General features: G+C 38.9%; 1 protein-coding gene across 1 annotated transcript in view; it reads right to left on the bottom strand.

Moving 5' to 3' along the window:
- cfap74 (cilia and flagella associated protein 74) overlaps nucleotides 1-15,073 on the bottom strand; it is a 76,838-nt gene that overhangs the window by 25,217 nt on the left and 36,548 nt on the right. Inside the window, exons 20-22 of the mRNA XM_030054841.1 lie at nucleotides 14,070-14,192; nucleotides 13,467-13,588; nucleotides 4,985-5,113 (exon numbers count right to left, since the gene is read on the bottom strand). Coding sequence (XP_029910701.1) covers nucleotides 4,985-5,113; nucleotides 13,467-13,588; nucleotides 14,070-14,192 — 374 coding nt within the window. The remainder of the gene's footprint in view (nucleotides 1-4,984; nucleotides 5,114-13,466; nucleotides 13,589-14,069; nucleotides 14,193-15,073) is intronic.

Here is a 15,073-nt window from a genome sequence, read left to right as displayed (position 1 = left end):
TTTTGAAGGCTGTTAATTGTTTCAATGTATCAGACATCACAGTCAAGAGCCACATGTAACTGTCAAATTGTCAAGTAACTTCAAAGAAATATTAAGATGCAGACCATGAAGACCCATTATTTCACTTTAACCCACGGCTTTAGGATTGGATTGCCAGAGAAGGCAAGAAAGAGATATAGAGAGCGCCTCCACACTACTGTAGGTTGTAGCCATGGTGATATGAGACGTAAGTATGATTCAAAGAGGCCCAGTAGTCATGCACAAGCTTATGTAAAACAAAAGCCATCAATATCCCTGGTGTGGAGAGCTGCTCTCGTGAGAACATACATATATATTTCTACACAAACTAAGAACTGATTAGCATGTAAACAACGGTCAAATGTCAGTTTTGCAGTGTAAACTGAGCAGAGATTCATCCTGCTATTCTTGTTTTCTTTTTTCCTCCCTACCTACATCCCTCCTTCAGTTTGCCTTTCCTTTTCATTGCTTGATTTCCCTTCTGCTGTTTCTCTCGCATCAACTGTCTTCCCTGTCTCTCTCTTTACACTGTTAATGCCAGTTGAAGCCATGAGAGCTAATTCTGTGAATGTCAGTGGTTTTAAGGCACTTAAAGAGGGTTTTCCAGATGCCAGAGTGTTTTTCAAAGAGCTAGAACCAAGGCTTGCTCTCAACAAATGTGTCAGACTCAGATTTGAGGACAGGTTTAATTCATATTTCTAAGCCCTCCATCACTGCACGCAAGTGCTGTCAGTCAGCTTTTCTGCTGCAGTGCTATTTATGATTAAACATCGGTGTATAAAGGTCACATCATATTGAAATTCAATCTCTGCATTTACAGAGTGGAGAAATGAGGAGGGGAGGGGATATTTTTTCCTGTAATGCTGTGGAATAGGTTGACCAATGAGCGCAGGGGTGTATTTAAGGAAGCTCTCTTGTTTTGCCTGCTAATAGAATCGCTGCTGGAGAGTCACTCTTGAATTAGCTTGGCAGGGCAGAGTGGAAAAGCCTGGTGGGACATCGCCAGGCCCATATGCTGGAGAATTTTGTGGATGGATGAGGTTTCAAATTTGTCGCCATCCTGCAACGATTGCCTTTTGCATTCCTTATGTCTGTAGCCAGATTCTTGTCCATAGTCTTTAATGGTAAAACTGAAAGTAGTTGTCTGAATGTTGTAGTATGCCTACAGCGCTACTATGCACTCTCCAAAGAATTAGCATATAATATATCTGACCTTGGAAGACCTGTAACTGCTGGGAAACCTGGGCAGAACTTCATCTACTTCTGCTTAGAGGGAGAAAAATCCCTTTTGAAAAATTTGCCTAACATTTCTTAAAAACCTCAAAATTCTAAGAAGCAGTCAATTCACGACCACCTATAATCCTAACAGAGGAAGACTCAGCACTTGAAGAGAGAGGGGAATATTCTGGAAAAAAACACATTTAGTAGAACATGTCAGAATGTTCATTCCCTTCATGTCCCCTCTTTTCCCTCTTTTTACCTGCTAAAAGGCTGAACGGCATTTTTAAATATTCTTCCTCAATATGGACCACTTGGTTTTCACTTGCACATTAAAAACAGTGATTATGAAAAGGATTACAAAACGGATTAAAAGGCTTAGAGATTTGTTATCATATGGAAATAGATGGGTAAAACATATCACAAATGACCAACAAAGAAAAAAACACCTAAAAAAAAATCTTAAAAAGGTTGTTTTTAATTTCGAACTAATTGTGTGCTTACAATTGCGCAAACTTATTGTGTGCTTACAATTGAGTTCTCTACTAAACAGTCACAGTACTGGTAGGGATGTTCAACGTAATCTGTGGTAAATCTGTAGTAAATCACGCTTGTAATCTCCCTTTTTTCAGTTGACACTGCCTGGTCAGGGCACAGTTCCCTACTCTTTAGAGATTACACCTAAAACCATTCATGATTCAAAAGGATCCTGTTCAATCAGGTTTGCACAGCAAAACAATTAAGCAAATGTTTAGCCATTTCAAAGAATGGAGGAACCACAAGAATTCTGTCCTGCTTGTAAATTAGGGCATGTCCCTTTACAAACTTCTTTTATGGGAAGTTTTAAGTTTTCCTGTGTCTTCAGAACTGGTTGCTGCAAAAGTGGTAGACAGACCATCAATTTACAGACTTTGGACAAGCATCAGATCAATGATGCTGGATTGGTCTGGTCACTGTGTTGTCTGGGCAAAGATGCAAAAATGTAAACCGTTGGCCTTGAGACTTCAAAAGGCCATTTACCCTGAAAGACAACTGATCAGGGGATTGTGTGTCATATAGGACACTGTTTGGGATATGCCAAGCAAACGTGGGCTGAATTCTGACAAAGAAATGTGGAGGAAGGCAAGGAGGGATGAGGAAAGGAAAGATGGTGAAAGATGTGGGCAGCTTGAGGGCGATCCCTCAGAACAGGAACCAAGAACATCCTCAACCTCTATCAAAAAACCTGGAGAAGGGGAGGCAGAAAAAAAACACCTGTCTGAAGAATAGAAGCTATGAGTCATTTTAGGAGTCACATTTATGAACCGCGCACGCGTGTGTGTGTGTGTGTGTGTGTGTGTGTGTGTGTGGATGAGAGAGAGTGAGTGAGCGTAGTGCTGCTGATGAGGATTTGGGAATCCAATCATAGCTTCCCCACTCACAAGGCTCTGCCTGGGAAGACTTGGCACTGCCAGTTTAAATGACATACTGCACATTGCGTACAACAACAGAAAACCCACAAAAAAAATCAAGGGCAAAAATTCATAACTAATGCTGACAAGATGAGACATAAAAGAATGCAGAACCAGTTGCTGTGCTAGTGTATAATATATGCTGACGACATGATTTTTTTTCAATACACCATATGCTTCACGTAAAATTTATTATGCACCCCCCCCAAGCAGGATTGCATGTGGAGGAAAAGTGGAGGATGCTTTTAGGACATTTTTAAGAACAGCAGTGTTGTCCAAGAGAGCAGGAAACTGGGACTCTGGTCTCAGGTTATGTAAGCAGTGGTGGACAGGTGGACAGAGGCATGAAGGGACAGCATAGGTATACAGCTGGGCTGAGCAATCAATTGAAATATTAATGAAAATGCAATATGGCTAAGAACAATAGCCTGTCCAAATTACAGGAGCTACATTTTTTCTTTTACAATAAGTTCCAAAGCATTGTTGTAAATAAAGCTCTCTCTCTCTCTCTCTCTCTCTCTCTCTCTCTCTCTATATATATATATATATATGTATATATATATATATATACACACACACACACACACACACATATATACATACATACATACATATATATATATATATAGAGAGAGAGAGAGAGAGAGAGAAGCTTTTTTTTTAAATGACCTTTATGTATGTATTTATTTATTATTTTATTACAAAGTCTATTTTTTTTTGTCTTTCATAGATTTATGTTGTACGTTTGTAGATATAGATATACATGTTTTCATTTTGTGCGGATGATATATGTATTGGTTGTTAATAATATTAGTAAAAACATCAATAATAAGGCAATAGTAATGATGCTGATAATAAAAGAGAGAAAAGCACAGCACAGTATGGAGGTGAGAGGCCAAGACAAAGAGAATTTATGTGGATGTGTGAGAGAGAGAAAGAGAGAGGGAGGGAGAAATGAAACAGAGAGATAGAGATAAAAAGTGTGATCTAGAGGGAGGAGGGAGGGGGTGGTGGCTGTAGCTTTGGCTAGTGGTGGTAAACGCAGCACTATCTCAGCAGCAGCGATAGTAATGCTGTACTCTAATCCTTGCTGTAAAACCTCTGCTGATTCACTAAGGCAGATTACTGACGTTTTCCCACTTTCCCTCCAGCCCCCTGCTGAACGATGCCCAATGTGCCAATAACTTATGTCATGTGAAGAGAAAATGTCCTCCTACCATTATAACCTGCCAAATTCTCTTCAGCTATCAATACGCAAAGCTGACAGACTCTAGAGAGAAAAAAGAGAGGGTGGGCAGGAGAACACTGGCACCCACGCTGAGTTTTTACGTACTACACGCCTCTCATATTTGCCCTGGAGGTCCCCTGTCCGCTCCCCCTGGCATTCAAACTGCAGTTCAACTCTGCCTCACCATCTAAATATAGAGCTGGCATTGTCACAGAAAGAATTACCATGTCCTTCAAAGTCATTAGAAACCATTATCGGAAGCCGTCACGTCACTTCACTCACCATGCTGTGATGGGATTTGTGTGGTATGTTGAAGAGACTATGTTTTGTAACCACTTATTGTTGACTGGCTGTGGATTTGTGTCTCTCTGTATCAAATGGGGAAACACATTTTGTGGAATGCTAATAATAAACTGATATATTGGGCTGACACTGGCCTTTTAGTAAAAACTGGCCCTTAAGGGATAGTTCACCCATTTTCAATAAATGTGATATAAGAACCGGTGCAAAGTCAATCAAGCCACAGACACACATACAGACAATGATTATTATTATTATTAATATCATTATCCTTATCATTACTATAAGCAGTAGTAACAGTAGTAGCAGCAACAGTAATTGTAGTAATAGTGGTATCCTGGGTTTCAATTTGGATTCATAGTGAACACTGAATCAGTGGATCTTTATGTTTCTTTTCCTAAACATTGTTTAGATAATTTTTTGCCATGACACTGAATACTGGCACAAAATATCAACTTCAGCTTCAGTCCAAAAATATCTGTATTGGTGCTAGCCTCAAAAAACTACACTAGTTGAATCCTCAAATATAGCATGAATAAAGTTTTCAAGGCCTGTTGAAAAACAGCAGTTTTTCCCTTCCTTGAAAAAAGAGATATTGGAATGTCAGAAAACTGCAAGGCTGTGACAAGTCTCCTTTAGTGTGAGATATTTTGGCACCTTTATTGTAAACATTGATGGAATCCTAACAAGCTTAAATTGTAAAATAAGATTATGTATGCTCCACTGATTTCATTATCATTGTGTCCTCTGTGTGTGTGTCCTTCCTTACCTGGGCAAGAACTTGAGTTGGGCATTAAAGCTTGATTGAGCCTGGATGAACCCAGTCTTTGGTAGGATCTCCATGTGCTTACGCATTTCTGGGCACACGTCAAATGTCAGCCTCAAGGCCGTGCTGGCGCTGTCATTCAAAACATATGGTATGGTTTAATTAGCATCATGCTAGCATACCAGGTGCCTTGCTATAATTTATTATTTGCTAGCAAGAAAACTTTGATGTTCTTTAGTTTCTCGATTCCTCAGTGTAACAGCATAGTTCCCCAACACTTTTCAGTCCAGACTGTCCCCCGGCACTGAACACACAAAGACAAAACAACAGTAGCAATCAGGTGAGTTTATTCATTTCATGTAACAGCTAAAATAATTTTGGCTATTCAAGGTTTTTTGACTCTGTGGATGTCTCATGCTCAACCTCTTAACACTAAGGGATTTGACTAGGACAGAAAAGAGACTTTGTGACTGAGTGACACATGTAGAAATTGCCTTATACAGAGTTTTGTACCCTGAGTCCTCATCATTTAGGTGACCCAAATTTCAGGAGTTCCAACAGTTGACTGTGCCTGTGGCTAGAAGCATCAGATATAGCTGAGGCTGGTGATATAAATGGGTCTTCACCTTGGGAATTCTCAAACACCTCCAACCATGGCACATGCTCGCACTCTCTGACGCACCTGCTAGAGTATGAGCATGCTGAAGTGTTCACTTAACACTTATATGCAGCATACACATATATATTTGTGTATGCTGGAGTGAACACTTCAGCATACACATATATGCAGCATACACACACATATATATATATCTATAGGCCGTGCTCTTGAGAGAGAGAGAGACAGATAGATAGATGTCATGATGCACTTGCTATGTGTTATGCCTGCTGTCATCTACAAGCATACAAAGGTGAGTGAGCTGTGCACATATTGTCCAACAGTATCCAAAGTGTGAGGTCCCTTCATTTTTCAATTCCCTGCTTAAATGAAGTGACCCACTTTGAATAGTGGGGTCAACCAGATGGTTTCTTTCCCTGAGGCAAGGACTCTCAGGGACACTCGAGGGATATTAAATCACTATCTTTACTCCGGCCAGATGATAACCTTCAAACCACTCTCGGAGGAATATTTCCGTATGCATAATCATTTAAGATAATTAGACATTTTAATTAGCAGGGGCATTTTGCTGATCCTGTCATTTGTTTGGGGACTGTGAAAGACAAAGTGGATAGCTGGCCTTTGGAGTTAAAAGTGGTGACTTGATGACAAATGAATCTGGAATTTTTGCTATCATTTCGAGAGTATTTTTTATACAACTAGCTGGTGTAAAATAGCCGAGATTCGAACATAAAATCTAAGAAGACTACAGTAAATTATGTGATGCAGTGCTAAGATTCCAACAAGGGTATATGTCTTTCACCATAAATTGCCCTGAACATTGACTAATAGCTGAAAAAAGTGAGATTAGAGTTTATTTATTTTATTTTATTTATTTATTTAACAGGGACAGTGCATAGCTCTCAGCCATACCAGAATTAGCTACTAGCTAATTTTCAGTAGTAGTCTCTGAGCAGGAACAGAAGACACTAAGTGTTAAGACAGAAATCTAACAGTATAGTACAAAACAGATAAACACATACGGATACAAACAAATATAAAAACATTGTCACAAAAACAGCCTTTTCAGACAACAACAATAACAAGGTTTCACACTCTTAAAACACAACAACAACAATAAAATCACACTGTTAAGACAAGACAATACAATGTTAAGACATGACACTAACAAGATTACAAACCAGTGGATTGTGAGCCAGTGTTTGAGTTTCATCCCCCTTTATGGACAATGTAAGGCCAAATGAGTACAACCATTGCCCAAATTCCAGATCAAACACTTTTTTTCTGATGCATACAGTTTCCACATAATCATCCCTGTCACAGTCTGTGGTTTAAATTGGGTGTTTTAAGTGCATGTTTTTCTTTTAAAGGGACTGGATCGGTTGAATTCTGCTGCAACTTTCCAAATGATAAAATGACTTTGCTGACAATAAGCTAACTCTATACGTAACACCTTAAACACGTCTCAGAAGGCTGTTCTGTGGCCGGTGTCGGACTAGAATTACTATAGTTTGCTCCGAATACACACAAAAAAAAGTTTTTAGATTGCAAAAATATATGGAAAATCTTTAATTTTTCCATAAACAACCAAATTATTTCGAAGGAATTATGAAAACCCAGTTTAGTCTCATAAATGCAAACAAATGGCACCATGACCTCTGAGGTCTATTATGTAAGATCCCAGAGAAAATTGTCTTTTGTGCCAAAGTCTTTCTGAGCTTTAAAGGCTTGGATACTGCCCAGTTACCACTATGCAGAGTTTACAAATCATTTTGTAATGCATCTTTTGGCATTTGTAAAATACAAACTTTACATTGTCAAACCTGGCTTTGACTGCTGTCACAACTATCAAAGACAGCCTCAACTAAGATTGCACTCAGTAGAGTGCAGATCTCTGCCAGGTCTATCTCCCCTTCTTGGACAAACCACGCCGTTTTATGCCTACTGGGAGAAGGTAAAACACGGTGGCACTGCCTGCATATCTCCCCTTCTCTGAAGTTGTTTGTCGTACTTTGTTTTCTCACTGTACAAGAACGAAAAGCAGCACTTTTGAAGGGACAAGCCCTGATATCTCCAGCTATGCTGACTCGGTGTAGACACCAGCAGGAAGAATGGAAGGAAGAGGGGAAACTTAGACTATTAGCACAAACTAAAACAAAAGCAACAAAAAAATAGTTATCTTTTAAAACCACTCCAATATTCTTATAAAGCTGAGAATTGCAGCATATCAACAACAAAAGCATATCAACTCGTAATCACCACCATCATTATAGTTACTGAGGTTTAGAGACAGAAGTGGCAACACCTGGTAAAACTGTCATACTATTGATAAATGGCTTTCAAAGCCAAATGTTGTAGTGTTGCAGCACTGCCACAGCTATTTCCTGAAAGTACATACCAGGTGACTGTGTTTGCTTACTCCACATGTACCCCAAGACCTCATGGGATACCAGGCCCTGAGGACAAGGGTTTTAGGGAACTATTCCCACAATGCTGAACTATCTGGTTTATACCACACAACAAATTTCCAAACAGCCAGCTGGAAAAATGCCTACTGATAAGTTCACTTTTTTCTTTATCCTTTATTTCTATTCTTTCTCAAAATAGAAAGACGGAACAGTTCCAAATTCATCAGTTCAGCTGTGTTCAGGCAAATCAAGAACACCACTTTTGCAAAGATGTACTGTTAGAAATAAGCAGGGGAGATACTGTGCACAGGAGGTTTTGTGAAGGAAGAAAAAGCCGGTTGTGGCACTGGCATTAGTTTGGCCGGGAATGCTCAACTCCCCAGCAGGTGCCAGTGGAGGAGGTTTTGAAAGACCAGGCTATGAGCATCTGAAATAAAACACAACCGAAAAAGTGTGCCAGCTATATTCACTACATTCAAATCATTGACTCATGAGCACAAGTCAAACACTGTACTGATGCTTTGGGCTATTCCCTTACAAAATTAAAAAAAAAAAAAAAAAATGGTATGAAGAACAGTGTTCTTATTGTTCCCCAAAAAGCCTCCAGAGTATTCTGCATTCAAATTACTGACTTGGAAGAAGAGTGGCATATTGCATGGTTTACTGGTGCAAGCATTTTTTTTTCTCTAAAAGCTGCCGTTCACACTGATGCTGTCATCGTCATGTTGTCACATGTGCTGGTGTGCTGATGCACCAGATGGCAGTTGTCACAAATCCCACCACCCCCCACCCCACGCACGCACACACACACACACACACACATGATGTGACAAAGACTGGCTAGGCAGTGAATATTATTGCCCCCGTTGCCTTCTTAACCCCCTGTGTTCATCATAATGTATCACGTTCATAATCAAAAAGGATTTGCTTTTGTTCAGTCCCATTTTATAGAGCAAAGAGGATTCCAGGGATCTGGGCTTACTGGTTGGTCCCTTTGACCGCGCTGCATTCCTTGGGTTAGGTATATTTATCAGCGAGTACAGTCTCTTAATTTTTTATTACGCCCACACAGTTGACAGAATATTTCAATATGGCTGCTTGGCTCTAAGCATAGTGAGGCAGTAAGTTTTAGGCACGGTTAGCTGGAAAGTAAGCTGGCCCTGTCAATTTTAAGGGATTTCCATGAGCCGTTTTTCTGTGAAAATGTCTTTTTTGGCAGAGACTAAGTATGTCAGGGAATGTCAGTATTGCATTCAGCAGATAAGCTAGCATGCTACATCAGCAGTCCACGCCACATTTCTGACTACTATTCCAAGAACATTTTCCAACCATGACAACAAATTAAATGGAAATAAGGCATGCAACAGTCACTTCTGCAGTCATCTCAATGGACTATCTTGTTTTTACCTTAATACAGCCTAAAACCTTGAGAGATGTGGTCCCTTACAAGAACTTTATCTACACCCCCTTACTGAACCTAAGGACCTTATCATTAACTTCACCCTCCAAAATAATACTGCAACACTTTACGACATGGTAGTACACTATAATGACATAAAACGGAATGTGTGATTGGTTCAAATTATGTGTTACACAGGTGTTATACAGATTGAGATAAAAATAAAATGTTTTAACTGTTCAGAACTGATGTATTAAGTGTGCCCTTTGATATTTTTGGCGTGCCTGCCTATGGTTGATTTCCTTCACTGTTCCTACCCGCATTGGGGTGGAAGATTACAGAGCATCTTCAAGTTATTTGTTACAGACAAATGTGCAATATAATGGAAACACTTCATATTATATGAATATCAGTATCTAACAAGGAATGTATCTATGCTTTTCCTTCAAAACAGCATGTGCTCCTATCATCCTGCATCCTCAGCTGTGTGAGACATTGGACCTTTCTTAAAGAAGGAAGGTTTCCAGTTTTGAGGGACTCCAATAAAAGTTTAACATGGTTTACATCTGCTGGTTTGGGAGGTATAATGACTCATTTTGAGACTCTAGTTTTATGGTAGTTAGAAACTATTCCCTTAACCCTTTGGCGCATAGCGGTCACTATAGTGGACAGCTGTTTAAAAGTCATTTCCTCCTAAATGCAATGGTTTCTATGGTGTGGTGGAATTGTATATCAGCTGTTAGAATGCTCTCTGCTGCTCCCCCCCATTGAGGTTTATGCAGAGACTGTCAATTCGTGTTGCTGAAAACATATTAATACTAGTATCATGACATGGTAATACCAGTCCTGCATCCTTAAAGAAGTATGGAGACTCACAAAAGTGTTCATGCCCTAAGAAGAGTAAAAACACATAAGAAAAAAATCTTGACTCAGGCTTTCATAATTCATGCAATTTTTCATGTTGTTTCATACACTATCATGATTTTCTAGACTGGTCTCCTTGCCACATTGCATAATTTTGCTGTTTTAGTGACCAATATTCCTGCAGTTCAGACCTTTTGGCCTCTTTGGACCTTTGTTATTTGCTTTATGTTACTTTTAAAGCTCACAAATAAATGTGGTGATCGCCAGACCTTTTTTTAAAAGTGACATACACTGCTAAATGACATCAAACTTAACATGACTCACCTCTGTAGTCTCAGCTGTATTGTGATTTTGTTACTTCTAAGTTAAAGTTGTTTGTCATGTGGTGTTTCTATTATTTTGTCCACCCAGTGTACTGAAATGATTGAACTTTTCTGAATTCTTTAAAATGTATAAAGTAACTTTTATATCAAAATATGTGTGTTATTAATGGCACTTGCTTTCTACTCAGCTTACCAAAAAGCAACTATTTTATTACACTGCTCACCCCGGGAACTGAATGACGGTTTTCTATAGAAACTTTGCACTCGTTCTGTCCATTTGTGCATCAAAAGCATATCAATGAAATTGAAGAGTTATCTTTTCCTGATCCTATCATTTTGGTCACGTGCACTCGATGTTCTTATGGTAATTTACAATTCATGGCAGCAGTGTTGTTTGGAAAGTACTGTAACATAATGGATTCTATCATTGATTGTACATCTATCATCTGTTGTACATCATATAACAACAATTAGGTGTTCACAAGGGTGCAGTGTACCTTGAGTAACATGGGATGGTAGTTGGCAGTGTTGGGCAGTAGCGGCGTTACAAGTAGCGACGTTACTAGTTTAACTACATTTGTCAGTAGCGTGGTCGTAGCGTCGCTGTTTTCCAGATCAAATAGCTTTTAAGTAGTGAAACTATTTTACTGATCAAATAGCGCGGTTGCGTCCACAGAAGCTACATTTTCCCAGCCATTTCTCAAACTTAAACGCAACGGAGCTTTTGCTGCAGTTTGATATCTGACATAGATCGGGAGCAGTGGGTGACGTCACCGCTGCTCACGGACCTGTACATGTAGCCGACAGCCTCTTTTCTGTTTGACGCATGTAGAAACTACATGCAAACACAGGTGTGCACACATACACACACACACACTAACATATATACATACTTCCCCCACATTAGTATAAATGCACTACCTGCTTTTTGTTATTAAGTGAAGCATGTTGTGTATTTTTGTTGCCATGGTTTGTAGCAGTAAAAGCAGAGAGAGCACAGTTTCATCAACTAATGAACTGAATATTTTTTTCCTGACTTTCTGTTTGACAGTTTTATTGATCACTAAGATAGCAATGACTTGGAATGAAGTTGGTTCATGTTTGAAAAAAAAAAAAAAAAAAAAAAAAAAAAAGTAGCTTTGATGTAGTTAAGCTACATTTTGTCACTGTATTGTAGCTTAGCTTGCTACATTATCTGAAGGGTAGCTTCAGTGTAGTGAAGCTTCATTTAATGCAGAGTAACTGGTAGCTTAGCTCACTACATTTTCCAAGTAGCTTGCCCAACACTGGTTGTTGGCTATGCAAAATAATGTTAAAATTCGTCATGACTCAACGACTGAGGTCCTCTACTGGACATCTGTTGAACTTAGCCCTATTTGGATGAAGTTAATGATATAGGGGGCAGTAAAAATTTGTGTCTCTTTTTCCTCTCGTAAATATTCCTGGTAAAAAATTATGGGTGAAATTTAACAAATTTAAGTCAAAGTAGTCATCCCTTTGATTGGTGGCCAACATTGTGTCATTTACTTTAGGGCAGAATTCTAGACTATCTGCTGAAACTGCAGGTCAAAGCATCATTCACCCCAAACTGAGATCACACCCAAGTCTTAGCTCTAGTCCACTTGTGACTTTTCTCCGCTCTCGCAGTCATACTGTATTTAATAAAATGCCTGGCTACACTTAAGCACTACTTGGCTTTATACTCTCTCCAAATTAACCCAATTAAATAAATAAAACTGAAATACAACTTGTCATCATCCATAACCATAAATCCAATTAATCAAAGAATGCCTGGGTCCCCTGAAGTCCCCTGAAATTTAATTACATAAAGAAAGCAAAATGGTCCTCTTTTCCCCTGCTGGGGAATACTGCAAAGTATACTATATTGTATTTTTCTAAGAACTGGAAGTCTCTTGTTCATTGTTCACATACATCAGTTATCAAGTCCGATCCGTAGCTGCCTCACTACTTCTTTTGATTACTTACAAAACATGAAAGTCTGGTCTCATCATGTATTTGGGAATTGTTGACCCCCATAAAGCTACAAAGCTGTTTAAATTTTCAGACCAAAGGCACAATGCAGCATTTCAATTGGCACATACTGTACATAGAGCACATAGAAAACAGACTTAAGTGTTGCTGTGCAGTGTTTAAAGCAAAACTGAACTTTGGTAGAGTGTTAGTTTGTATACAGTAGTTACCTGGGCATTGTGTGAATCCACATGGCAAAATATCCTCATTAGTTGCTCTGTGCTCTCCTGGGCTTGTAATCTAAAATACTGTATTTGTGTCTCTCCATTCACTGCCATAGTGCTGCAAAACAGCTTAAAAAATAACATTTTAATGCACAAACAGGAACAAAGCAGTTTATGACAGTTTAAAAAACAGCGAGACCAGTGTGTGTTTTTGCAGAAATTAAATGGCTGTTTTCTTGTTTTTTTCCTTATTTGAAATGGAAAGTAGATCCGGCAGGTACCAACTTCCACAGAGTAATCTTGTGGCAGAAAAAACAACCTGATACACAGTATTTTCACAAATAACTGTAATAAGACAAACAAGGGGACTTGACTTGTTGATTTTAATATTGGCATAAGCTGCTTTGTGTTCGTTTATGTGCTCAAAGTGTTATTTTGTGAGCTGTTTTGATATGGAAGCGAATGGAGAGATAGAAATACATTATTGTGGATGAGCAGCCCAGGGGAGCACAGATCAACTATTGACGATTTTTAACCACCATGTGAACCCATATCACACCCTGGTAACACTACAACCCAACACTACCAAAACTCAGTTTTGCTTTAAGTCAATGTCTGAATCAGGCCCAATGTGAATATATAACAAGGCTATCAGCAAACACAGGCTTTGGACCCACCTGCTCTGGACTATGATGGTGTCTTGATAGAGGCGGTCAAACATACAGATCTTCAGGTCAATGCTGGGCTGAACCAAAGAGACAGGAACACTAACTGCCACACCCCTTGCTGTGATAGGTATCTGTTAGAAATAACATGCCTATCAATGACAAATGATATGGAAAATAAAAAAACAACAACAAACAAACAAAAAAAAAAAACATTTTTTGATGTGATTTTGATGTGACAATAGCTATATCCAGTGTCCAAAGATGTGCAACTTTTACGAAACATTAACAGAGATTTTGCATGGAAAATGTTTGCTTTCCACAGCCGACTCTCAGTTCTGTGGTACATGAATGGTGACAACTTTGTTAGCCACAGAGACAGTACATTATAAGGTGGAAAATCTATGGATTTTGATTTTATGTTGTGAAATCTTTAGTACCACCTCATGATTTGCAAAATGGTTTGTTGCAGTGTAAAATCTGGCTAAACTGCAATAAAGGGTCCAATCATTCAAAGTCACTGGTATGGTCCTTTAATCTTGTAGGTCTTACATATGACATAGGTAGTTATGATATGATGTACAGTTATGATATGATGAACATGCTAAATCTTACTGGTCTACTGGTTGAGTCGGAGAATTTGATGAGGAAGTCCAGCTTTGCCTCCCCTGGAATGGTTGGTGTGAACACGATCTCCAGTTGGACACTTTCAAAAGGTCCGATCTCCCCATCTTTCACCTGAGGGAGGGTACATCAAATATGACAGGCGAACAGTGATTTTCAAATACTTTATTTTGCAATATTTTGTAGACCTATTCAACTTAGATTCTATCGGAACTCCACAGATTCTTTTGGCAGCCTTTGGTTTATTAGGTATTTGGTAGCATATTTGTGTGTTTTGCTTGTGATTCCTTGAAAACCTGAGAATTCTACTCGGGGGACATCTACAACAACCAATTAACTTAAACAGATTTTCTCAGTAGTGTTCCAATTTGAGACTAGACACTCTACATCATTTCACTGAGCATAAATAAAAACAACAAGGATCCAGTGTCTTCTGAAGACACTGCTTAGAATGCAAACTCAAACTCATGACCTTCTAATGACTCTCCCACAAATTTGGCAAAAAATATGTTTATGCTTTGGACTGAGTTTGTCTGAGCTAATGCAATGATAGGTCAGTTTTGTTTTCTGGATAAGTGTCCTTTTATATTATTGCAAATTTACACAGGACCTCAAAGCTTTCAAAATGAATTAGGGGATCTTTTTACTTTTCATGAATTTTCTCTCTTTGAATTTCAAAGGCGATTTTGTGCATACCAGACCGAGTTTAGTTTAACTGCTTCAGTTCACGACACAAGACCATTTCAAGACCGTTTTTCTACTCTATTTCTGGGATAAATAACTCAAATTTGCAGCCTCAAATGGAACACATTCAAGGCAAATAAAAAGGCTGTGTGTGTCGTCATCTCTGCTACATAGCAATGAGGTGATGATAGCAGTTATAAACTAGATTACCTTCTGGCGGTTGTGTGCCTCCACTAACCTGGAAAGTTGTTGTTGTTGTCCATGTTTATCCAGACTCATAAAATGCAGTGAAGACTTTGAAGGAATTTAAT

This window comes from Myripristis murdjan, chromosome 7 (assembly GCF_902150065.1).
Source record: "Myripristis murdjan chromosome 7, fMyrMur1.1, whole genome shotgun sequence".
In the NCBI taxonomy this organism is placed as follows: Eukaryota; Metazoa; Chordata; class Actinopteri; order Holocentriformes; family Holocentridae; genus Myripristis; species Myripristis murdjan.
Note: the sequence above shows the minus strand (reverse complement) of the source record. Positions and strands in the feature narration are given on the sequence as shown.